At 36.4% G+C, this 27,028-nt stretch overlaps 1 protein-coding gene across 1 annotated transcript in view; it reads left to right on the top strand.

Moving 5' to 3' along the window:
* The window catches only part of LOC127653841 (SH3-containing GRB2-like protein 3-interacting protein 1), an 88,238-nt gene that overhangs the window by 33,835 nt on the left and 27,375 nt on the right, over window positions 1-27,028 (top strand). The window contains 11 exon segments of the mRNA XM_052140621.1: window positions 10,871-10,934; window positions 11,781-11,805; window positions 12,430-12,492; window positions 12,912-12,969; window positions 13,216-13,394; window positions 20,474-20,485; window positions 23,229-23,240; window positions 23,898-23,922; window positions 24,137-24,236; window positions 24,935-25,023; window positions 25,502-25,594. Coding sequence (XP_051996581.1) covers window positions 10,871-10,934; window positions 11,781-11,805; window positions 12,430-12,492; window positions 12,912-12,969; window positions 13,216-13,394; window positions 20,474-20,485; window positions 23,229-23,240; window positions 23,898-23,922; window positions 24,137-24,236; window positions 24,935-25,023; window positions 25,502-25,594 — 720 coding nt within the window.

Below are 27,028 nucleotides of genomic sequence, written 5' to 3'. Positions count from 1 at the left end.
TTTACTGAATCTCCATGTTTTACCAGCCCCGACCAATACGTTGCAGAATGTGAAAGTCACTTCCACATTAGAATGTGTAAGTGAAAGTGAAGATTTTCAGTAAAAGGACATGATTATTGATCCGTTTCTCACCTACACCTATTTTATCGCTTCAGAAGATGTGGATTTTAACACTGGTGTCTTATAGATTACTTTTATACTGCCTTTGGACCTTGAAAGTTCTGGCCACCATTAACTTGCATTGTGAGGACCAACAGGGCTGAAATATAGCATAAAAAACTATTACTAATTACATTAAATACATTCAATAGCTCAGTGAATAGAAACAAAAAATTTCCACCCAGAAAGGCAGAACTCCATGATTGCCACTCCAGTATTGCCCTGATCATGCAATTGCAGCCATATAACCCTGTTTATACTGTACATCATCCATGTGGATGCTGCACACTGGTGGTATTTTAGAAGAGTCCCCTGTTCAATGTGTACTTTGAGTGTATTGTCATGTCCTAAAAGCTGTTCCTGTTGCTGCTGGCACCTAGCTCAAATCTGTGTTTGTAGCCTGCTATGTTTTTTATCATTGCTTATCTTTCTGGTTTCAGCATTTAATCTTTAATCTCTGCCATTTTTCAGCACAAATAGTTTTTTCTGCATTATTCTCATATTGGGATTCAACTATGTGCATTTTTCCACATGCATCCGCTTTCTATTTTTATCTTGATTAAACTGCATGCATTTTACTGTACATGGATTATTGCATTGATTTCAAAGCACTGCTTATCAAGAACAACCATAACAACAAATTGCGTGAGGGATTCACATCGATCTCAAACCATCGCCACTCAAGAACAACCATAACAACAACAACAACAACAAACATTTGTGGTAAGTCATGGCATCCACTTATGTTATTGCTTCCTGCATTACATGCCACATGTTTACTATAGCTTCTTCCATCAGCAGTGAGGGATTTACTTGTGATAAATGTAAGGAATTAATCAGGCTGACGGAGAAGGTTAATGAGTTAGAGACACACATCCAAACGCTGGTGGAGGTCAGTGAGAAAGAGAAGCCAGTAGATACTCTTTCAGATGCAGGTAATACAGACACACTTTGGATCCAGCTGTAGAGCCCCCGTAGCAGGGCGTTTGCGTGACGTCTCAGCGGAATACTCGCTCAGCATAGCGACACCACTCTCCCATTCCTGTTAGGGATTCCAATCGATTCTCCCTACTCAGTGAAGCACCCACTGAGTATCTTGTTGAAAGCACCCTTGTTATAGAAGATTCTATTGTTAGAAACGTGGAAATAGAGACTCCAGCCACTATTGTTAAATTCATTTCAGGGACTCTGGTGTCTGACATCAGATACAATTGACAAGTGCTGGCTAATTCTAAATGTAGATTTTCTAAAATTGTTATTCATGTTGGCACTAACGGTGTCGGTGCTTTGCCAGTCGGAGATCACTAGAAATAATCTTAAAGAGGTGTGTGAACTTGCAAAAATTATGTTAGACAGTGTAATATGCTCTGGCCCCCTACCTGTTCATCGTGGTGATAAGGTTTATAGAGCATTAGTGTCACTGAATGGCTAGAAGTTTGAGTGGTGTCCTGAGAATAGCATAGTATTTTTAGACAATTGGAAGAGTTTTTGGGGCAGACCTGACCTGCTAAAGAGAGACAGAGTCCATCCCTCCAGGGAAGGTGCCACTCATCTCTCTAGTAATCTGGCTCATAGTCTTAATAGTGATAGCATTTGACTAACTGCAGTCCAGGTCAGGAAGCAGACACACTGGCTAAACTGAACATCTGCTTGCTGCCTTGAGACATCTCACAGGTCACATAAACTACAACACATAGAGACTGTATCTCCTAGATATCATATAGAGACTGTGTGTGTTTCCTGAACTACCAATCAAAACTTTAACTAAATTATTTCTGAAAAATTTGATTAAGGTAAAACTTGAAAATATATATATTTTTTGAAGATAAACATCATATAAATGTAGGCCTACTAAACATTAGATCTCTTTCAACCGAAGCACTAATTGTAAATGAAATTATTACAGATCATGTATTAGATATGCTCTGTTTGACTGAAACCTGTCTTAAACTGGATTAATATATAAATTAAAATGAATATACTCCCCCAGGTTATTGTTAAACAAATGAGCCTCATTTGAAGGGTCGAGGAGGAGGTGTTGCTGCAATTTACTGAAGTTGGAGTGAAGTTTTTGTTGTTACTCAGAGGACAGGATATAAATTTAAGTCTTTTGAACTAATAATGCTTAATGTGACACTATCAGATACACATAAAAAATCTCTGTCGTCTTTTGCTACAGTATATAGATCACCCGGTCCGTGTTCCGATTTCCTTGGTGAATTTGCCAATTTCCTATCTGATCTAGTAGTTACTGTGGATAGAGCTTTAATTGTTGGTGGCTTCAACATTCACATAGATACATTGGGATTAGTATTTATCGATATTCTCAACTCTTTTGGAGTTTCACAAAATGTGTCAGGACCAACTCATCACCATAATAATACGCTAGATTTAAATCTGTCATATGGAGTTGATGTTGATACTATAGAAAATCTGCCACCTGAGAGATGAGATCTCAGATCATTACCTTGTCTCTTGTATGCTGCGATCAGCTAATGTTACTCAATCTACACCACATTATCGTTCAGGTAGAACTATTCTTTTAACCACTAAAGATAGCCTCAATAATAATCTTCCAGATTAATCTCATATACTCAAAGTCTAGAAGAACTTGTAATGTTATAACAGAAAATATATATTCAGTCTTCTCTAGGGCTCTTTATAGTGTCGACCCCTTCAATTAAAGAAACAATGCCCACACCATGGTGCAATAATCACACCCATTCTCTCAAGAAAGCAGCTCGAAAAATGGAGCACAAGTGGAGGAATACAAAATTAGAGGTATTTCACGGTGCATGGAAGTATAGTATCTCTAGCTACCAACAGGCACTAAAAGCTGCCAGGTCAGCATATTTTAGCAAACTCGTAGAAAACCACAACAATCCTAGGTTTTTATTGAGTACTGTGGCTAAACTGGTTCGGAATAAAGCCTCTACTGAACCAGATATTCTGTCGCAGAGCAATAGTTATGTCTTCATGAATTTATTTACTGATAAAATTGAAATCATCAGAAATAAAATTATGGAATTATGCAATTGTCTGTCACAGTACTTCAGAAAACAGTGTCTCATCATTTTCCTCATGAGCAACTTCAATCCTTCACTGTCATAGGTCAAGAACAGCTAACAAAACTTATCGAAACATCAAAAGCCACAACTTGTATATTAGATCCAATACCAACTAAGCTCTTAAAAGAGGTATTCCCTGTAATCTCAGAACCTCTTATTAATATTATTAACTCTTCACTATCCCAAGAAATGTCCCAAGAAACTTTAAAATGGCAGTTGTCAAACTGCTTATTAAGAAGCCACAGCTTGATCCTGGCTAATTATTGACAGATTTCAAATCTCCCCATTTATGTCAAAAATACTAGAAAAGGTAGTGTCCACTCAACTATGTTCATTTCTACAGAGAAATAGTGTGTGTGTATATATATATATATATGTGAACAATTTCAGTCAGGATTTAGGCCCAATAAAAATACAGGACAGAGACTACACTTATCAGAGTAACAAATAACTTGCTCTTATCATGACTGCATTTCTCTTCTAGTGCTCTTAGTTCTTAGTGCTGCCTTCGACACCATAGATCATGACATTTTCTTGGATATGTTTGAGAATTATGTTGGTATTTGTGGACTTATATTAGCATGGTTTTGATCCTATTTAGCAGACCGCTACCAATGTCTATATAAACAAGGAATTGTCAAATTAAACAAAAGTTAAGTATGAAGTGCAACAGGGACTTATACTTCCCCTGGGAGATATTATTAGGAATCGTGGAATAAGTTTCCACTGTTATGCCGACAATATCCAGCTTTATATTTCTTTGAAACCTGATGAAATTGTACAATTCAGAAAATTGGAGTATATCAATGGATGGCCAGAAATTTCCTTTACTCAATTCTGAAAAATCAGAGGTGCTAATTATTGGACCAAAAACCTCAAAAAAATAAGCCTCTATAATTGGACTCTCGATGGATGTACTGTTACAATTTCTTCTACAGCGAAGAACTTAGGTGTTATATTTGAGACCAATCTATCCTTTGAAAATCAAATTTCCATTCTTCCAGCTCAGAAATATTGCTAAATTATGACACATGCTCTTTGTTGCTGATGCCGAAAAACTAATTAATGCATTCATGACCTCAAGGCTAGAATATTTTCATGTTTTACTGGGAGGATGTCCAACAATTTCAGTAAATAAACATAGATTGGTTCAAAATGCAGCTGCCAGAGTGCTGACTAGAACAAATAAATATGTCACATTAGTCCCTTTTTCTCTTCATTACATTGGCTACCTGTTAAATTTCTTATTAATTTAACAATTTTGTTAACTATGTACAAAGCTTTGAATGGTGTAGCCCCGCAATAATTAAGTGACATTCTACTATGCTATATTCCATCACATTCATTACGATCGCAAAATTCTGGCCTGTTAATAGTTCCTAGAATGTCAAAATCCACAAAAGGAGGTAGATCCTTTCCCTCTTTGCCTCCTAAACTATGAAATAGTCTCTCTAGCATTGTTCAGGTCGCAGACACTCACTGAGTTTAAGTCTAGACTAAAAACTCAACTATTTAGCCAGGCATACTCCTAATTTATCTATCAACTCACAGTAAGGCTGCATTAGTTTGGTCTGCCGGAACCACAAACATTTATCATGATCTATAACTTTATAAAAAATCTAATGGTATCTATGCTAATATTATTGTATTTGTTTCCCTGTCTCAACCTCTGGATTCATATCCTGAGGTTACCAGATCCACCAAGATCCAGCTCTGTTCCTGCCTGGTGTCGGACTCAACTGCTACGTGTCTTTGAGTGATGATGACTAAATGCAGCTGGTGCCAGCCTGACATCACTTCAGTCTATTATGATGGACTTCAGTTGATGAACTGATGACAACTCCAACCATAAGACATAGGATACTTCATTTGCCACTGCCCGAACCTTGGACTTAGGATAGACCTCACGGAAATTACTTGCCGGTTGAACTGCTATACACCTCACTGATTTCTGCGTGCATCACCTTGGTCTAAAGATGGACCTCACTCTTAAAATGGAATACATAGACTATCAATTAATTGTCAACAAAAGCCTTCATCAGCCAACTAAAAAAGGACAATGCATCTAAATGAACTTCTGCAGTTAATCCAGGATGAATTTAAGAGGCATTTGTCATTAATCTTACAGTTTATGCAAAATCTTTGTTTAAACACTAGCCCTTAATACTTAGTTTACTAATTTTAAACCATTATATGCACTGCACATAAATAACTAATAACATTTTATTCATGCTGTTTAGCCTGAGGTGGAACTGGCCCTCACAGTGAGCCTAGTTTCTCCCAAGTTTCTTTTTCTCCATTAACCAACACGTTATGGAGTTTTTGCGTTCCGTGCCACAGTCACAAAATTACTTGACTTGTCAGAAAAGTGCTATATAAATGTTAAGTTAATTAATTCATTAATTCATTCCTTAATGCATTCATACAACCTAAAACCCACATCTAAGCCTGATTAATTTAAAAGCTTATAGGCCTGTTCTGCAAAAGTAGATAATAAATGCAAAATTATACTGGTTCTAGGTAGATAAGGAGATGCATGCTGCCAAAACCCAGGCACAAGTAAGCAGTTCTCATCCAAAGACTTTGCTACTTTTTTAGTAATATGGAAAAAGTGGCAGAAGACTTACTGCTGCCAATCAAGACTGCAAGATTTTACTGCAGTTATAGCTGTCTGTCCAAAAGGCACCCTTTTCAAATGTCTAAAAGGCCTAGCCTTGTAGCACAACTTCAGTCAACCAACATTAATTTAGAGTTTCACAAGACATCTTTGACTTGTCCTGCCTCAACCTTTTGCTTTCACATTAAAGAGACGGCAGATCTGTTAATCTGTTAATAAGCTTCAGGTTGGGTGTTCACATCTTTCTCCAACATCTTTGACATTTAGTGTATTTAATATTATCCTAGGACTACTCCAGCACAAACTTTTTAGCATATCCAGCCTAATCTGTTTCTGGATCAGTGATGAAGGGTAGGTTAGTCATCTCATAGCACTGATTTGCTTGCACACACATTTACACACTAATATAAAAAAAATCCATAACATTGTTTGCAATACTGTACAATTCAAATGCTTCAGAACATCAATAAAACAGACCAAGTCCTTGGATACCAAATCCCCTGTCAGGCTTTTGAGTCATCACTCTATGGGTGATGCATTGATGTGCATGGTGGAACATCTAGTTTCCTACAGTTACTTTCACTTCTCTTCCTTCTGTTGATTTGTTCTAAACCTAGTCAGCTGCCTATGGGATATTTCACCCAAACATGAACACTCTCTCATCATTTACTCACCCTAATAACATCCCAGGTGTGTATGACTTTCTTTCTGTTGCAGAACACATTTAAAGAAAAATTGAAAAATATCTTAGCTCAGTAGGCACTTAAAATGCAAGTGAATGGTGATCAGACATTTGAAGCTCCAGAAATCACAGACCGTCAGCATAAATGTCATCCATTTTTGACTCCAGCAGTTAAACTAATGTTTTTTAAAGCAATTACTTTTGATGTGAAAAAGATAAATATTTAACTACTTTTTAAACAATCACTTCCGGTAAGCTTCACGAGATCGCTGAGTTCACGTGGTCCTCTTGTGAAGTGTTCGCTTTGGCATGAAGACATTTTAAGAGAGGATGTGATACAATTTTATTTGAACATGACTTGATGCCTTTATTCCTACTTCCACAGCCTGCGAAGGCAGCATTTTCCAGCTTTCAGATGCAAGTCTTGAAAGAAATGCAGCTTTTTGAGCTCAATGAAGCAATAAATCCCTTTCAGATGCAACTCTTGAATGCAATGCAGCTTTTTGAGCTCAATGAAACAATAAATCCAAGATGGTGAATGAGAGAAATGTCAATTGTAAATGTATTTAATTAAATTCTGAAAAGTATAGATTATTTTACTCAAAATATGTGTTCAGTGTATTTTTGTGCTTATTACAGTATCACCCATAGCTAATGTCAAACTCTATTAAGTTGAGTCTCTAATGCAGAGTGCAATGTGTGCATTATGTGGTGTTTCTGCCTATGTAAAGCGTTGCACAATTTTCACATTTGAGGTTCCTTGATGGTTAGGATGCTGCCTTAAAAGGCATCTGCCTATGTAGGTTTGGGAACAGAGTCTTTTTCCCTCTCATTGTTTGCCGTCACCATACTTCACCAAACTGTCTTCTACTCTGTGGAGGGATAATTTGCCACTTCTTAGTTATTTTGCCTTTCCATGATCAGACATGGAAAGGCAAGTAAGGCAGTTTCTGAGCCTGTGGGTATGTTAGGAAATATTTAGTAAAGATCAATAAAGCCATCTGCCATGTTGGAGCTCTCTGTCACTGCAGAGGCTTTACTGGATCGATGCCTGACTCACTTCATGCCCAATAGCTGTGGTGCCAACAAGCCCCTGCTGCACAGTCTTGTCCATATGACTTTCTGGGTATATAAATTGGGTGCTAGGTTGTTTTGACTGTTTAAATTATATGGGAGTCTGGTGCTCGTTGTAATACGTTTTACTTCAGTGAATGTTTTTCCGGAGTGGGGTTATTTTTCAAAGTCAATTTCTGTATAGACAAATGCCTTTTAAATCTTAGCTACAAAAAAACAAACAAAAAACTTTTAATATTTTCACTGTTAAGGAAAAATAAACAGTTTATTAGACACCTTTTGTGTTTTAAAGGAATATTCCAGATTCAATGAAAGTTAAGCTTAATTGACAACATTTGTGGCATATTGTTGATTACCACAAGAAAGAACTTGTCCCTCCTTCTAAAAGAAATGTATAATAAAACATTTACAGTAAGTGTCAGAGTCTGTCTTCCTCATGTTTCAATAAGGACTCTTATTTTGAAGTGTTTTCCCAGACTAAAGAAGAACTGACCCAACATAGATCTTGCGGCTGTCCGTATCCTGCTTCTCTAGCAAGGGGACCATCCAGTTGAGGATCACGCCTGTGAGTTCTTAGAACTAGCGAATTTAGTGCATTATCAAGACTGCTCTCTGGTGGTTTTCTTCCAGACCAGTCTGAATAGTGCACTGAAGGAACTGATGCCTCCGGCTGATCTTCACTGGATGCTCAGTAAATATGTTGAGAAGGGTCTGGAACTTTGCGGTTCCCCTTTCACAGTGGATTATGGCTGGAACCCTGGGCCAAAACCTGCATTCACGGCTCCTTGCTTCGAGCCTTCCACGGCCAATGAGCCAGCACTGATGCCTGTAGCCTCAACCGTCCCAGAGCAATGCCTGTGGCCTCACCTGCTCCCGTAACTATGCTCCCAGCTCTCCGGAAAAGGACACCTTCTCTCCAGTCTCTGCCCGTGCTCACGGCCACAGATATCATAACCCAGTCGCTGACAGCTCTCGTCGGGCCTCCTACGGCTCCACCCCTCAAGCCTCTCCACGCTCTGCCTGCCTTCGTCGAGCCTCTCGTGGCTCCGCCCTCAGTCTTCCATGGCTCTGCCTGCTCCCCCAGAGACTCCTCTTCCAGCGGTTCTGCCTGCTCCCCCAGAGACTCCTCTCCCAGCGGTTCCGCCTGCTCCCCCAGAGACTCCTCTTCCAGCGGTTCCGCCTGCTCCCCCAGAGACTCCTCTTCCAGCGGTTCCGCCTGCTCCCCCAGAGACTCCTCTTCCAGCGGTTCCGCCTGCTCCCCCAGAGACTCCTCTTCCAGCGGTTCCGCCTGCTCCCCCAGAGACTCCTCTTCCAGCGGTTCTGCCCGCTCCTCCAGTAGGGCTGCAGCTAACAATTATTTTTGATTATTCATTAATCTAATGATTATTGGAATGATTATTCGACTATTCATAGATTATTGCAGCGATTTATCATTAGCTCTTAACCCATTATTCAGCCTGACTTTAAAGGTTGTATTAAGTGTTCTTACTAACAATAAAGTGGACAAAATCATCTTTTAAAAATACCTCAATGACAGTCACTGTATTAAAGAGATCTTTTTAATTAAATTGAATTCAGTAAAGAAATTCACTTCAAAAAACCTATTGTTATCAAGTGTTTTTGTCTTGTTTTCCATTTTAAATTATCTAAAAATCCATAAAACATGCATCTACTTGAAAAGCAACATAAAAGATATTTAGGCTTGCTTTAAGAGAATGTATCATAAATAGAAGTGTATTTAAGTGTATTTTTTTTCCCTTGGATATACTTTTGCGAGCGCAGTAAAGACAAAATATACTTATATTCAAGATCGATTCTCTAAAAGCAAGTCTAAATTTATATTGGAAAAAAGCCAAAACAAAAACTAATCAAAAACATATTTTGTTGCAGTTTATAATGGGGCTTTCTGTTCACTTCAATCCATCTTTAACTCACAAAAAAACAAACTCTCTTATTAATAAAACTGCGTATTGTCAATTTTCTTCACAATAAAAAATGCACAGTTAAACATATTATGATTGAATAAGTCGTGAGCCTTTAAGTTATGAAAAATCCGTCTCCACGCCAGAATGTGCATCAGCCGGGTAAAGTTTCAATCTCTCCCCCTTTCACATTCGTGCAAATCATAGAAGAGACTTTGACCACACAGAGAAATGCCAATTTCGGAGTTTGTAGTTATTTATACGATCTGCTTCCATATTATTTGCACTTTTATAAAGCTAACGCAATAATTCTAACTGCGTTTAAGATTTAACGCTGGGGTGTTTCCCTTAAAGAGCTCCGGCTCCACTTAATCCACAACGAGAGTACTTCTGTATTTACTTATTTTGTATTTTTGCATTATAATTCCCTCATACTTTGGAATCTACATCACCTGAGGCTGTTTGGAATGTTTTGAGGGCATCTGGACTGTGAGCTGTGTAATTCTTCCTCTCCTCAGTCAGGCGTTAACTGCTGTGCTGCTCTCACACGTCATCATTAGAGTTTAATGTGATCTCATGTTACATTTAAATGAGATGAAATGACTATTCGTCAGCAACATTTTTTGTTGACAATTTTTTATTGTCGATGTTGTCGATTAATCGTTTCAGCCCTATCCCCCAGAGACTTCTCCTCCAGTGGTTTCGGCCGCCCTCCCAGTGACTCCTCTTACAGCTGCTCTGCCCCTCCTCCAGCGGCTCCGCCTCATGAACCAGTCCATGCCCTGTGGCCACCTCCCAGGCCTCTTGACCTTCTTTTAAAAAAAAAAATTAAAAAAAAGCAACCTTGTTTGGAAATATACTATCAACAACATATCTGTAAATCACTGTAAATGTATTTTATAATATTTAATTGCTTTTAGTTAAATCTATGCAATACAACAATTTTGATTCATTTCATTTTAAAAACAAGAATTTATACAATTAGACTCAACTGAAAACCCTATATGGTTGTTACTGGAATATTACTGTTGTGAAACAATCTGACACCTTATGCAGCATTTGTGCAACAAATATTCAATTGGCACTGCCATTCTTTTGTGGATTCAGCCCGAGCCCCCAAATCATTTGGGCATATTTTTTGGGTATTAACCATGATGAACATTCTCACTTTCCAAACATCCACCTACACATACAAACACACACACACACACACACACACACACTGTACATGCACACAAACAGTTTGTAGATTCAACAGATGGTCTCTGAGTCTATGTTGCATGTTTTTGTGACAGTATGTGTGAGCTATATCAAGTCAAACCACTAACAATCTCTCCCCACACCACAGGATTGAAAAAACGCACCAGGAAGGCCTTTGGTATACGAAAGAAAGAGAAGGACACTGACTCGACGTAAGTTTAATCTAACTATTTCATATACAGTACCAGTAATTAACAAAATAGTCATGTGTTTCTACACACATCTATCAAATTATGTCCATCAGATTCCACAGATCTTTAAAAATACCTACCAAAAAGTCCTTTAGTTATATCTTACCATGCAGTTCTCCCTTTACAAAGAAAACATAAACTTAATATCACATCATACTTATTCTGATTGTTCATTTGATTTATTTCTTCTGTAATCTGCTCAACCCTGCTTTTTCTCTGTTGTCCAGAGGCAGGCCAATCTTACTGAGTTCTTGCACTGCAAAACATTTTTAAATAAATTATTATTCTGTATTTTAGTATTTTGTTTTCAGTAAGAATATCTTAACATCCTTAAAACAAGATACATATAATTTAGAAGCAAAATTGTGTATAATTTGTGTGTATAAAATGTATAAAATTGTGGATAAAATGATAAAAAGATTTGTTTTCAATTAATACATCTTAAAATTAGTTTTTTTTTTTTTTTACCCCATTAGTAAAATAAATGTTTATTTTTCAAGTTCAAATCTTACAGAATTTAGTGGCAGTTGTATCTAAAACAAGAAATATAAATTTGCCATTGGAGTAAGAAAAATAATCCTAAATCTCTGTTTATTCCTTCAGGATATGAAGAGAATTGCACAGATGAATATAGTATGCCTATTTTGAGAGCATGTGACTGTTTAGGGCTCAACACACCTGTGTTTTGGTGCCTCAGAGTGAAGTTTGTCTAATTGCTTCTGTACTTGAGTTGAGAGAAAGAGAGGCTTGCATGTTAAGTGGATTTTAAAGACCTCTCTGTCTCTTTTTTTTCCCCCTATCTTTTAGGGGGTCACCAGACAGAGATGGTGGAGTAAGTACACACATTCAATCACACATTCAATCAATATTGAGGTAAATAAGCTTTTTTTTTCCATGGGAAGCCTTGAACAGGGTTCCCACTGTCTTGGAAAAATACGGGAATTTTAAATGAGTGATTTCTAGGCCTGGAAAAGTCATGGAAATCAACATTTACGCACCTATAGCAAATGTTGATTTTTCTGTTTATCAGTTACCCTAAAAGTTTAATCAGTTAGAAACTGCTAATTGTGAGTGCAATCTCTATAAAGTGATTTAAAAAAGAAATGCTTTCCAGTCACAAACGACTGGAAAAGTCATGGAAATTAATCAATCAAAATGTGTGGGAACCCTGCTAGGAGCTTTTTTTTTTTTTTTTTATCTAATGGTGGAAAGCTGCAATAATTTATGTCTTTATTTTCTGTTTGATGGATGACCATGTCACAGGAACTTCAAGAGACTGAATCGGTACTGATCGTAGAGACAGCATAGTCATGTAGCTGGAAGTCTAACACTAGACCTGTGATACTGATTTTTAAGCACCTGTAGATTCTCCCAGTGGCACCTCTAAATAGGCCATACTCATCTAATCTGAATATCACTGAATGATGTTACTAAAGCTCTGTTTTGATTTGCTCAGCCACAGAAAAAGTCCAATGGGGCTCCAAATGGCTTCTATGGGGAGATTGATTGGGATAGATATGTAAGTACATGTTTTGAGAGCCTGATCATACTCATGTGACAGCTAAAACCACCAATGTGTGCAATTTGTTGTGCATTCCCTCTGGAATTTCCAAAATTGGTTTTGAGAATAGATGTTTTCGATTTAATAATCCTAAAACCCAGAAAAGAATCAGCATTTTCAAGTCATGGGCTGCCTTGGGAATTTCTTAGGAACATGGACGTCTCTTCAAGTAATGTTTACCTTGGATCTTATTTTACACAGACATCAAAAACCACTATTTTAACAGCCCATTAGAAATTCCTAAGGAAGCCCATGACTCGAAAATGCTGATTCTCTTCTGGGTTTTAGGACTACTAACTGTTTATTTTGCATTGAAATTGAAGCATACCAGCCATTGCATTATAATAAAGATTGACAACAGTACTTATCTTTTGCAGACTTCTCCTGAGGTAGATGACGAAGGCTATAGCATGAGGCCAGATGAAGAAGAAGGAGATATCCTTCAACTTAGAAATTAAAGACATTTTTTTGTACAATTAAGCTCCTGTTTGTTGTTACGTTTATTAATCATTGCTATTGTCTATGTCAGAATTACTGTATGGTGTAGTGATAATTTCATTTCCTTTCTAATTGTTTGTTTTCTTTCAATTAGCTAATTATTCTTTTATTAAAACAATGCACTGGCAACATTATTTAGTGAGTGTTACAACTATGACAACTGACTCTTTAACAGCCCTCCACCAGCCCAAAAAGAGAAGACTCGCTTTTTTTCCTCTAGTGAGTCCGAAGAAGAGGAGGACCACCGCAAAAAGTTTAAGATCAAGATCAAACCCCTGCCGGCAGACGCTAGCATTGCAGCTCCCTCGGTAGATGAATTAAAAGCCTCTGTAGGCAACATAGCTCTGTCTCCCTCTCTTCTGGTGAGTCCAGCCAATGTTACTCATGCATCCCTAGCTCATGATGTCATTTCCTCTCAACTTTCACTCTTTAATGTGACATTACGCAAATATGCACTATGTGTTAATAGTATTTGTACTATCTATGGATGTTCAAAAGGTACTATGACTGTACCATTGATTATATCAGTAAAACCACAGTACTTTCATATATACATTGATACCTAATTATTATTATTACCATATTCATACGACATGGTATTTACATGGGTACTCATGGTACCATGTCCAACTATGAACAATACTGTGGCTGTCACATAGTTTTAAGCATTTTTATGTTAGGACAAGATCATGTGCGCTTTTGTCTGGTTTATGTATGACTGTCGCATTCACTAACTGCATAAAGTGGTCTGAGAGACATTTTCTCCCAATCATGAACACTTAATGTCTCTGGCAGTTATGAGAGGAAACAGCCTGTTGCTCCGATGGAGATACTATAAAGGAGGCTCATGTAATGGAGAAAGTATTTTGGGTTCATTTTTAACTTCCTTGTCAACTCAATTATAAAGCAACATGGTGACAAAAGCCACAAGCCGGGACTTAGCCAGTAGTCACAAATGGCTTGTTTTTCATGGAGCCTTGCTTGTAGGACTTCAGACCTCCTACATTATTATTCTGACTTGTTCTGTGGTTGATAGTTCTCAGGCTATTACTCTGTGGAGGTTGCTTCTGGAGAGAGCAGCGTGAGCCGTTCAAATCAAGCTGCCTAATATTTTTACTGCCCTACCTCCTGTTTCACTAAACAACCCTTTTATTTTTTAGATCTGACAGCCTATACATATGTTACCTTATTACTTAGAGCTATTTTAGTGTGCTTAAGATTAATCCTTATGGTGTGCCTCATACACGTGGAAAAAAATGTGTTAGTGTATATGTATTTGAAGAAAAATGCATGGTCAACATACAGCACTCAGGAGATATTGTGGAAAGCACCTGGTTATTTTTATCATGCCATTCTCTGCTGGGTTATCAACACAGACCCTACTAAAAAAAATTAAATACAATTATGTTGTACCATGGTACTGTGATGGTATTAAATGGTAATAACAGTTGTTTGCTAAATAACATGGTACTTAATGATTGTGTTAATAATGTTCAATGGTATGTACATAATACTTCAATGTACATCAATGTCCCTAACAAGAAAGTACTATGATGGTACTATCGGACAGTGATTGTATCAGATGTAGTGCCTTGGAACTTTGATATATACTATGGTACTGCAGTTCATACACTGTACAATGGTATTTACTTGGTACTCCAAGGTATGTCCAAGAAGAGTAGCATTCTCTTTATATATTCCAATGGGGAATACCATTGTACAAGTCCTAAAAACCAAGGTAATACCCTGTTACTTTTTGGTGTCTGTTAATTCGATTTACAATTTGCAGTTTTCTAAAGCCTCTACAACCTTGATTAGAATATGGTTATAGAACATTGCCAATGATGCTTTTTTTAATAACCTTTTCCAAAACAATCCTCAAATTTTACAAAATAATCTGATATAAATTTTCCCACAACAGAGAATATCTTGAGAACTTCTGGTCTCCATTGAAGGGCCCCTTGATAATGTTCACCGGTAAAATTCTGCAAACAGTCTCTCTCAGAACTGAATTATTCAATTTGGAGAATTTGTCTAAAAGAGGTCGTTCAGATGAGGTATGTAGTAGATAAGGCCTCTCTCAGTCAGAGTTTCAGGTACATACTTGCTCTGAAACATCAATCAGCTCTCTCCTTAATAATTTAGCTTGGAAACTGGGCACAATAGCTTGACTGCACTGTGAGGTACGTACAGAGCACAGGTATCCAGGCCAGAGTGTGTCACATGAAGAAGTTGCACTCTAAATTATTCACACACACACACAAATAACTGTCAATGTGCCTTCGAAACCTTTTAAATGTGCCTTGTCAATCAATCTTACTTCAAGAACTATAACTTAGGACCACTTACCTAAGCTACTGTAGCAGAGTTTATCATGTGCTGCCTTATTCTTGAAATTATTCAGCACTCAAATTAATATTTAGCTTACACAAAGTAATAATCTTTCCTGGGGTTTTCATTAGCTCGTATTCCCGAAGTAGAGTTTAAATCTGCACAACCATTCTATGAATTGCTCTCTCGAAATGTTCAATAAATGCTAAATCACATCAGAGAAATTATAATAGAAAGAGATGGATCACTTGTATATATTTGCTTTGGAGAAATTGTAGAACTAATATTGTGACTGTTGTCCTGCCTTACAGTTAAAAGAGCCTAACAACTTTTTCATAGAGGCATTACAATGCTCAATACAGCCACAGTTTTGAAGAGCCAATAGCCTGTATGTGTACATACTCTAGAATGTGCTTGTGTGCTTGCTTGACCAGCCTTAAAAGTCTCACAATACAATTTAGTTGTGTTATTTTGAGCTAAAGAAGCACAATTTACAATACCATTAATGTCATCTTCTATTCTGGATTTGAAATGTTATTGGAACGTAATCTTGACCAACACTTTTGGAGATTTTGGTCTTTCCCCATTCAAGTATTGGAGCTATACATGCATGTCAGGAAAGGAAGCATTATGAACATGGCCGCCAAGTGAACTGAATTGCCTTAAAGGAATCACCCCAAGTATTCAAACTTTGACCCGTCTTACCCTTTAAACTGTGCTTGCATATTGTGCTTGCATATTGATTGGAAACTGCATGTTGTGGAATCTGCAATGAAAACTTCACAGATTAAGCTTTCCTGCTAATGTTAAGCAGTCTCATTATAACCTCAGTGACTGAAATACACTTTGTCCAGTGTGCTGGAATGCCTGGCATTCCTTACTCATGAATTAAACATCAGTCACATGCATAACCTGTAGCATGGCAACCTGTGCATACGTGTGTAACCATGGTGATGGATTGCCTATGAATACTCTTCAGAACGAAAGTGAGAGCAAAGGTTGAATGACAGAAACTACAGATTTTGCTCTCTCTCTCTCTCTCTCTCTCTCTCTCTCTCTCTCATTGTATAAGAGGATAGTGATAATTTGTACAGCTTGTTGTTTTATTTCTTGTACTTGTCTAATGCAGTCAGAGCTGAGATATTACCAGTATCACCAGTCAGGTGCATGCATCCTGCCAGAACACAGTGAGAGTTAAATGTAATGGTATTACTGTGGAGTGCAAGCAGAACACGGTAGCATGTGGGATCTTATTAGCACACTTCTCAGCCAGGTGCTGGATTCCAGCTGATGTTCATGTTTTATTGAAAAGGCTTGCTTCTTTATTAAGCCTCATGTATATGGGCAGTCATCCAACAAGAGTTAAAAAATCTGCCATGTGCTCAGGGCCTGTTTGACAATTCTATGGTCTTAATTTCATGCTGTGTGACAGTTCCTATAGCTGCACGAGCGTGTGTTGTTGTTGCTTTTAGTTTGAAAAAGCTAGTTTTATTTATTAAAGTGTTAGTTAGGACCCTAATGGACAAAGATCAACCACACATTTCTTCTAATGCATTAGTGAAGAAATATTTTAAAATAACTTTTTTTTTCTCTAAATTATTTACTAGCCCGCATGTCATTCCAAACCTGTTATACTTTCTAAAACCTTACTGCAGATATACAATTTCCAGAGTGCTTATTGGGGACTAGGGCTGTCAAGCTTCAAAAAAGCATATCAAAGTAATCTATAATACTTGTGCTCTATATTCCAAGTCTTCTGAAACCAAATGATCGATTTGTGTGAGGAAAATACCTAAATTTAACCCTCTGGGGTCGGCAAACGCGGCGGCGCGTTTTGCTGTTTTTTTTCCACATAGCAGCAACATAGACTTAAAATACTCCGTCATTTATGATCATATAAATAAAATCAGTACATGATTATAAACTATAGAGGGTCTTCTTTTTTTGTGTACACTCATATTAACATCAAAACCTTGTGTTTTTTTTTAAATAAATAAAATAAAAAGGTTGAGCTTTCAGCAGTCTCTGTGTTCACGATCATATTTAAGAAACACGTCACTAAAATTAACTTAAACTCCGCGAATTCTTCTCACACAAACATGGAACATATGTCTAAAGAAAGCTTAAAATGTCTACTTTTAAATAAAACAATTCAAATTTAAAACAAATATTCTCCTGCAATGTAATCTGTATGAAACAAAGCGATGTACGTTTTTCCTGGCTCAGCCTCATTATCTGTAATGTGATCCCACCCACCAGCAGAGCGCGCCATTCATACGCTAATGTGCTGAGGCGATCAAGGGAAAAGTACACGCCCCCGACTGCGAGATTTGATGTAAACAAACACAACTAAACTTTTCTGCATGCTTGTAAACTCCTGGATGTAAAGATGAGTTAACAAGAAGAGCGGGACTCCAATGAACATTTGTATTTTGAAGAGAGATTTGATCCAGGGCAGAGGATACAATTTCAGACGAGTAAGTCAATTAGTTTTCATTAGCTGACATTCTATTTTATATACAGATTTTACTAGCGGGACTGTTTCCAGACAGGACTCAAAGTATTGACATTTGAAATATGTCCTAATAGGCAAGTTTTAGTTACATGTAAATGTTGTTATTTACATTGTATGCTGTATGATATAAATATGATATGTAATATGATATAAAAATAATATGAATGTTAGATTATATTTTAACGTGTTTATGCTGCCTCGTTATCATCAACAAAGCTTGTGCTTGCAAATATGTCTTCAGGTGTAAATGAGTAAAATGCACTTTAAATATGCCCATATTAGAAATTCAGCATATTATAATGATTTCTGAAGTAAAATGAGTTAACACAATGTTTTTAACTGTATTTTGGATCAAATAAATCCAGTCGTTGTGAGCAGAAGTGACTTCTGTTAACGGTAGTGTAGGTCTAAAATTAAGTAAAGTTTTATGTAAAGAAAATATATAGTCAGATTACTTCTTTTAACTTAAAACTTGATTTTGATCATTAAGTCTCCTCACATTAATTCTCTCTCTGTCACATTCCTCATTGATGGGCCCAGAGGAGTGGTCTTTGTGTCACATCAATGTGAATCACATCAATGTTCATGATAGTTCACGCCTCCACGCATATTGCCATTCAACACTAAAATTGTCATACAAAAGTTAAATGACTATATTGTTTTGTATGAATGAGTGATCAGGATGATTTTCACATCATTTTGTAGCAAAAACTCTAGGCTACAAGATCCAGTTCTCAAAAGTCTTGTGGACAAATGTTTAGTATGTGTTATATGGCCTTATTTCAGTGACTTAAAATTTTTGTTTTTTCAAAAACCACGCATAAACATTATTTTCTCAAAAATACAAACATGTACACACATGTTGCTCACATATTATTGTAGCCCAGTTTGTGCTGAATATAGTGTTATCAGACTTTAGCCATGAATATGTCAAGGCATGTCAAAACTTCTCCAGGGCCCAAAATACCCCCAGACCCCAGAGGGATAAGTGCAGGGTCATAGAAAACATGGGAATATAACAGATTTATAAAAATTATGGAATTTAATAAAACCTCAATGTTATGTGAAATTCATAGGCATTTCCATGTCATTAGCATTTTTTAGTTACGCTCTCCTTAAAAATCAGCTAGAAAAAGCTCTTTGTGAGTATGTTAAATGATTTATTAAAAAATCCTTATCTGTTATCACAAACTACTGGCAAAGTCATTGAAAATAATTGGTCAAAAGATGTGGGAAACCAGCAAGTCGTTATTTGCTGAAAACTTCCCCTTTCGCTGTACTGTATCTCTCAAGTCACACTTCAAGGTCAAGTTACACCATTCCCCATTTATTTGCATTGTTTGGAAAAGAGCACTCTGGATGTTCTGCAGTATATATTATTTTGTGTTACATGGAAGAAGCAAAGTATACAGGTTTTGATATTGGAATGATATGACTGAGTAAATGATGAAAAGATGTTTTTGTTTTTAGTTTTTTTGACTATCCATTATGGGAATGTGTGGTTGATCGTTCGCTGATTTTTGAGATAAGGGACATAAAATCTGAGTTTTTAATTGTAATTTTATTTATGCTAAATTAATGTGAAATGGATACATTTGTAGACAAAGGTCTCAGCTAACGAACCATGTAAGGGAACAGGTTTTTATAAAAACGCTTTTTTACTTTTTACTGAAAACTGGCATTTATTCACTTCATAATTTACATCTTACTATCATTTGTGTCAACTCTGTCAGACACACTAAGATGCATACTATTTTATTTTGATCCATCCAACATGAGTGTAATGTCTTTAATAATCTAATCATATATATATATATATATATATATATATATATATATATATATATAGTGTTCAGTAAAGGAGTTAAGTGATAAAATACATTCTATGCATTTTTTTTTTTTTTTACTGTTTTCACACTATTCTGAAAATTCTGACGGAGTTAACAAAACTGAATATTTTTCCATTTTACCATATCTTAACCATGTGTAGTACACTGGAGCCATTTAGTTTTTTTGTCCTCAGACTCTATTACCCAAGCTAAAATGCCAAAATGTATCCCACGATTCTAACAGAAATGATCATAATGGGAATTACGGAGTTGACAAGTTGAAGCTGTGACCGCAGAGATTTAAACATAGTTTTTTTAAATATGAAAAAAATATAAAACGTACCAGACTACATGTCCCGCTGTTGCATCCACCATGAGCAGGAAGTGGAAAAGGGGTACTCAGACTTATAGCTGACCATGACATTATCTGATTTACTCAGCATTTTACTGGTCCCTTATCTCAAGAATCAGTGCTTTGATATTTAGTAACCTGTGGAAGCACTCACTCGAATGACAAGGATTCAATGACGAGCCAATAATTTGGGTTTCTCATAGAAATTTGATTTGACATTTGACAAAGCAGATTAGTTCAGTGTTGCATCACACTGTGGTCTGGGTTTGTAGAAGTCCTCATCATATCATTCCTCTGTAATTCACTGTCGTCCTGCAATTGTGCATGCTTACCAGACCTATACTAATGTAGATCATGCTTCCTCTTCCTCTGTCTCTCTCTTTGTATCCTCACTCTGATGCTGGATGTTTATAGAGGAATAGTCCGGTAAGCTATTTATATTGGTCTTCCTATTTTAAGTGCTGTTCTCTCACATTTCTATTTTGGCATGGTGTAGGTAGCATGCCTGGTGTTTAATATACCATTTAAGAGTTGATTTAGGGTTAGTTTGGTGTATGGAGATAGCCTGATGGAAACTGAGACAGGCCCACCATGAGCTGAGCTCTCATCAGCTTATTTACAGTAACAGCATGCATCTCTGTAAATTTGGACGCTCCAATAGACACTGTATGTTATGCTGTTCATGTGTGGTCTTTACATCAGGTGAACCACGGAGATTGATCATGTCCTGTTGCATCCAGAGTTTATGCATGTTTCTTGCATGTTTCAATTTGAACAGTATTGTTTATTATTTGAATGAGTGTCCTATTTTAGTCATCTGTCCAGCTCTTCTATTAAAGAGTCAATGAAATCACAATTTTATGGTGTATGTCTATTATAGCTATTAGGCGATTTATATGCTAGCGCACTCCTAATAGTAGACAAAATTAAGTTTAGGAAGAAATGTGCATTTCAAATATATAGATTTATCTTGCACTTACAGGTGTATACAGATTTATGTCCAATAAAATATTCTCTTGAATGAAAATGTACCCTTTGTTGAGCAATAGCAAATCATTGTTCACGGCCATAATGTAAACTAAAGGCTATTGGCTGTTAAAAAAAGGGATAAGACCATTGATATGTTCCAGCCCAACTTCCTGTTTCAATAAGAAAAAAACGTCAACACGGGAAGGAAAACTGTGCTTGTCAAGTGATTTCATGGGGTCTTTAAAGCTTTTGGGTGCATGTCACTCTTCCTGCTTATCTACACTTGATTCTGATTGGTTGGTGACACCATTGCCAAGAGCCTATAGGATTAGACTTTGTTGCTGGTGCATCATCCTAATCACTCATATCTCACAAGCCCTACTCATTACTCAGACTGAACTCCTGGACTTAATCCAGCTATGTGGAAAAGAATAACAGAATAAAAGAGGGATATAATAACGTTGAATTGAAGTGAGCAGGAATGGATGTCCAAGAATGGAGTCCTTGTCAACAGAAAATGAACTTTGTTGTCCTTGCTGTTCCATTCTAAATCTGAATTTGGTTCAGAAGTGTAATGTTTGACTACACAATCCAGCTGTTCTCCAACATGCATATATGACCAATGGCTTTGACCATCCTCAAATATTATATGTTGATAATTGACAATTACTTCAGTTCATTTGGGTGTATAACTTAATATGTCATCTTTTAAATCCCTTTATAGTACACAGTACTCAAGGCCTATTTATACTTCTGCGTCGAATCTACGGCGTAGGCAACACGTAGCTACGGTGGTTATGGTGTAGCCTGACGTGTACCTCTTCAAAAATGTAACTGTGCGTCGGCGCAGACCACAGCAGCTGTGATTGGTCCAATTTAACCAGAGACCGCCCCAGGATGATAACAAGGATATCTGAGGTAGCGTTGCATTTTATCCAAGATTATTTTATTATCTATCCATCATTTCACATTGTATTTGGACTCGTTACCATTAAAGCAATTGTCTCAATCGGGAGCATCTTCTGTTTTTATTATTCTGTTTGTTTTTCATGAAGCGAAATGCAACAAAAGATGTCTGTTTACAGCATATAAACTCTAAAATCTTTTTTCTCGAGGCCTTTACTTGATATTAATTTGATATGTGAGTGAAATAATGTTTTGTACTCTACTCGCTAACTTTCCGATCAGCACAATGATTTGATGGTATATTTGGCAGAATGTATTCAGTTAATAATCATATTTCATAAGTTATGGAAACGGAACACTTCTAATTTGACAACAAATTAAAAAAGCACCTTGCAAGAGTTGCTTAAATGCATTCAAATTTTTTTTTAAAATGACACACATTTTCTGTTATTTAGGCGAGTAGTCATTCATTAATTTCACGATTTCTATTTCAGCACGGAACGTCAAAAGTATGCCGAAATATTTATATATTATTATGCAACATAATAAATAATATAACAGACATTTTTGACGCTACAATAATTTAATAAATGCTTTTGAATCCAGAAATTACTTTTCTTCCATTGCTTTTGTTTATTTATGAAACATATAGTTAGCATTTTATCTGTGTACTTACAGAACACACCACCGCAGAACTATAAATGCAAACCAAAGTGTTGGCCACTACGCGGAGCCTACGCCGTAGGTTCGACGCAGAAGTATAAATCAGCCTTTACTTTCTGTGATTTTAACTCCTCTGAAGACTAAACATTGCTGAGATAAGCAGCATTACATAGGTGCAGAGTTGACAAAACGTGTGTAAACATCATTTTAAAGAATTTTTAAAGAAAAAAGGCCCTTTGAAACCAAATTACTACTCAAGACAAATAGTCTTTTCCATATAATTTTATGTATAATGGCGCTTTTCAGACATAAGCAAGAACAACCCTCACAGTAACTTGTTAAGCCAACACTTTATTGCTTTTTCTAAGTTTCTCTCTGCTTTGTTTCTGGTACATCTGTGCTATATTTACTTGTTAACCTTGATACTGCCTTCCTTGGGTCTTAAAAAATGACTTAAAGATTAAAGTGAAAATCATCTTGAAGGCACAATATGAAGATTAATCTGGGGTCTTATGAACTAATATGATGCATGCCCTGCAGGAACAAAGCTTTCTTTTGATCAAAGTCTTTATTACTGATTTGTCACTCTCTGACCAGGTGTCTGTTCTCTCTTCCTTTTTGCTGGTCACAGAGACGTAGCCCGGTAAGTCAGTTATGTTTCTGTTCCCCAGTGCTTTAACAAGTCTCAGTTACACAGATAAGCAGGACTTTTGAATTTCGAAGATACCAAATAATCTTAACGAATAAGTCAAATATAAGATCTTTTAAGTGACTGCTTCTTGTTGTTGCTATTTCCATATTTAATGGTTCAAATATGAGGTGTCATTTTGTTGCAAGTTTAATAATCACTACCCTTTATTGAGGTCTTTTTTATATATAAAGCTCAAATTATTGCTTTCTTATTTTATCTGTCTCACTCTGCCTCTCTCTTTCCATTATTTAGTCTTTCCTACCTAAATAAAGGCCCCACCTGAATTGAAAATTTGCTTTCTTATGAGCTATAGACCCATATTTGAAAAAAAAAATGCTTACACTTGAGATCAAGGAGTGTAAGGGAGTTGTCCGTCGATAATTCACTATGGGATTTAATCACCAATTCATATCCTCTCAAATTTTAGTACAAGGAAGATCATTTTACATTTATATTCTGTAAAATTATTCACAGAAATCACTGTCTCTGTCCAAATTTGAGTCACCATTCCCTTGATTAAATCCTCCTCACAATGCACTTCTCTCAGCTGATGACTGAAACAGTGCTATTAGCTTTTAGACTTATGAATGTTTTGGCCTTCTGTTTCAGGGTCTGGCAAAGAGAAATACACCTGGTAGGTGCACATGACGTACAATTGAACATAGTACAATATATTCTATGATTTAGAGGTTTCCTGTGTACTTTGAATATCTATTCAAATATTATAATTTATACTATATAGTTGAAGAAAGTTTTTGAAGTATGCTTACAGTGATGATTGTGTGCATCATGTATACTTCAATATGAATGCATATGTGATGTTTATTCGTGTTCACATGAACTCTCAGGTGAAGAAATTGCACGGCCGAGACGTGCTATTCCAAAGCCTGTACCAGCTCCCTCCCCTTCCCCAACACCTGCACCTGAACTCACTCCTGAGCCCAATAGGTATCTCCACACACATACATACTTACTATAGCATTTGCTAGGCAGCACTGCATTAATATTCTTCATAAAGGGTTTTTACTTAAGTATCTTAAGGTTTTATCCTAAGTATTAAACTTCTGTAATTAATTAATCAATCCTGAACTGCAAAATGTACAGTCTCTATTCAAACTTTAGAAAAATAACTTTTTATAGATCATTTCAGTCTTAGGTGTGCTATTTTTGTCCTTTTATACTTTTTAAGTATTTTATATGATTTTATTATATTTTACATACTTTTGTATAAAAAAATGTAAGGAGTTCAGTATTTAAATTGTAACCTTCAGTGATCCTGTAATTTTAACATTTACACAGTGAATTGTAATTGATCTTGTCTAATAATTTTAGCTGCCTTTGAACTGCACATTGCCCTACACATTGCATTTCGTTTATAGTACACAGCCAAAGCATAATCTTGCCTACAACTGTAGCACTATTCATTTGTTAAAATTCACAATGGTATTTGTATCTGAAAGTGCAAATCCAGTTCAAACTGTAATTTTGTAAGCTTTAATGTTGCATTTTGGTCTTTGTAATATTTGTAGATTTTTAAGGGAATCTAACTGGATTGTATGGGAAACTGTTAGAGTTGCAGCCTTGTTATGACGGACTGTGTATGTGGATGAGTCATGCAAATTTAACTTTTTACACATCAATTTCAGTAATAAGAAATCTCCCGTGCCAGATGACGCAACAGCTTTGTTTGGTCCTCCGCTAGACACAGCCTTTGATGAGCAGAAGACCAGTGAAGGTAGATCACCACATTCTGTTCTCTAATTGTTGTTTATGGATGTTGTGTCATGTATGCAGGGTTTAATAGCATTACTGAATTGAAAAGTCAGTCTCCACCCAATCTGACAGAACCTAATCAAAGCATGAATTATTTGTGTGCCTATTTGTGAATTCAATCACTTAAATCCATTTACAAATATAACATTAACTATGTGATACATGTCTTCAATGGACTCACAGATGGTATAAAGATGACACTTATAGCTGAAGTGTGTATTTTTTTTAAATAATGATTGTTTAGTCTTTCATTGGTCAAACAAAGAGATAGTCCCGCCTCCTAACACAACAAAACTCACACAATTGGTTGACCCAATGTTGCTGTTTCGGGGCTGGTCTAGATGCTCGGACTGTTTCTTTAAGGAACAGTATGTTAATTTATGCTGTTTATTTTGCTCCCCATCGGCTGTGGATCTTGTCCTCTTCTATAAATAATATAGAATATGTGGTGATAGAGGAACCTGAGGTTTGGGGTGCACCCCTACCTGAGCAACACCTAGACTCCTCTCTGGCAAGACCTTTTCCTACAGGAAGTAAGTCATTGCTTGTGTGGCATGATGTACCATCATCTTGGTATCATAAACCCATGAGTTCCAAATCAGTGAATGCTCATCTGAGTGGAAAAATCATGAATGCCTCCAGACATTTATTTTATTATCTTTCCCTTTGGAAGTTTCCATTAACCTACTAATTTCTCAAGTCATTTGCCAGGAAAATAATCAAAGCCCTAAGAGTCATTCAATTCATCTTGATGGCATTTGATGGCGGTTTACTCGATGTGGCCTATTTATATGTCTGTCTAAAACTTTAAAATACAAAATGACATTGAGCTTGATGTGTGGGCTTGGGTTAAGCTTAACCCTTGTGTGAACTTCTGGACATTTTTGTCTTTCATTTTTTTTTTTATTTTTTTTTTTTTATAATTTTGGCTGTTAATGCCAAAGGTGTGTATTTGTTGGGGAATTTTGTTATTTCCACCTCAGTTCCTATTATACATCTATAATACACTGTGTACACAAAATAGTTGCACTCAGGACCTTCAGGACATAAATGTCCCCATTGAAACCCATTAAAACTTCAATATTTGATCCCAGTGCCATTAAAGCATAAAATCATGAATTCTATGATATTATGCTTTCATTCTGGAGCCCTGGCTTCAACATTAAAAATGTTAATATTTTCAACCAGATGGCGACATTTTTCATGTTTAGCCTTTGGAGCAAATTTCCTATTTTCTGTTGGCTGTATTATAAAGCACTGCAGGCCATTTGAATAAACGATGCAGCTAAAAGTGTGTGTGTGTGTGTGTGTGTGTGTGTGTGTGTGTGTGTGTGTGTGTGTGTGTGTGTGTGTGTGTGTGTGTGTGTGTGTGTGTGTGTGTGTTTGGTATTTATGATCAGGACTGATGTTGGTTAAAAAAATTTACTAATTAAAAGTGGAAAATATTATTAATATATAATATTATTATGGCAGTTTTTTGACATACATTTTGTCCTCTAAGGACCTCAGAGTAATTTTATTTTATTGATGATGCACAAGGGTTATGGCTGTCTATAAAATTAAAGTCTGGCCTACTAAAATTGACAAATCTCCGAATGCATATTTACATTTGTATATATTAGGGCTTGCTCGACTACTTATTGTTACTAGTTGGCTAATCATGCCATACTCGTGGCCTTGAAAGGTACAAAAAAGATGTCTCATTGAATTATAGGATCTTGGCCGACACTTACATTAATTTGATGGATTTTAAAATGGTTCGCAAGAACTTCAGTTTGTTTATAAATCCTCCAAACAAACTCGGACTCATCTTATGACTCTGCGTTGCAGTAAATGCAAAGTCCAAGTTCAATTTATTTCAATTCAAAATATATGTTATTACATATATACAAATATACCATTCAAAATTACTGACACACAGTTACACTGTGACCCATTTTGTGGACAGAGATTTTTTTTCTCATCCT

Source organism: Xyrauchen texanus, chromosome 13, assembly GCF_025860055.1.
Source record: "Xyrauchen texanus isolate HMW12.3.18 chromosome 13, RBS_HiC_50CHRs, whole genome shotgun sequence".
In the NCBI taxonomy this organism is placed as follows: Eukaryota; Metazoa; Chordata; class Actinopteri; order Cypriniformes; family Catostomidae; genus Xyrauchen; species Xyrauchen texanus.
Note: the sequence above shows the minus strand (reverse complement) of the source record. Positions and strands in the feature narration are given on the sequence as shown.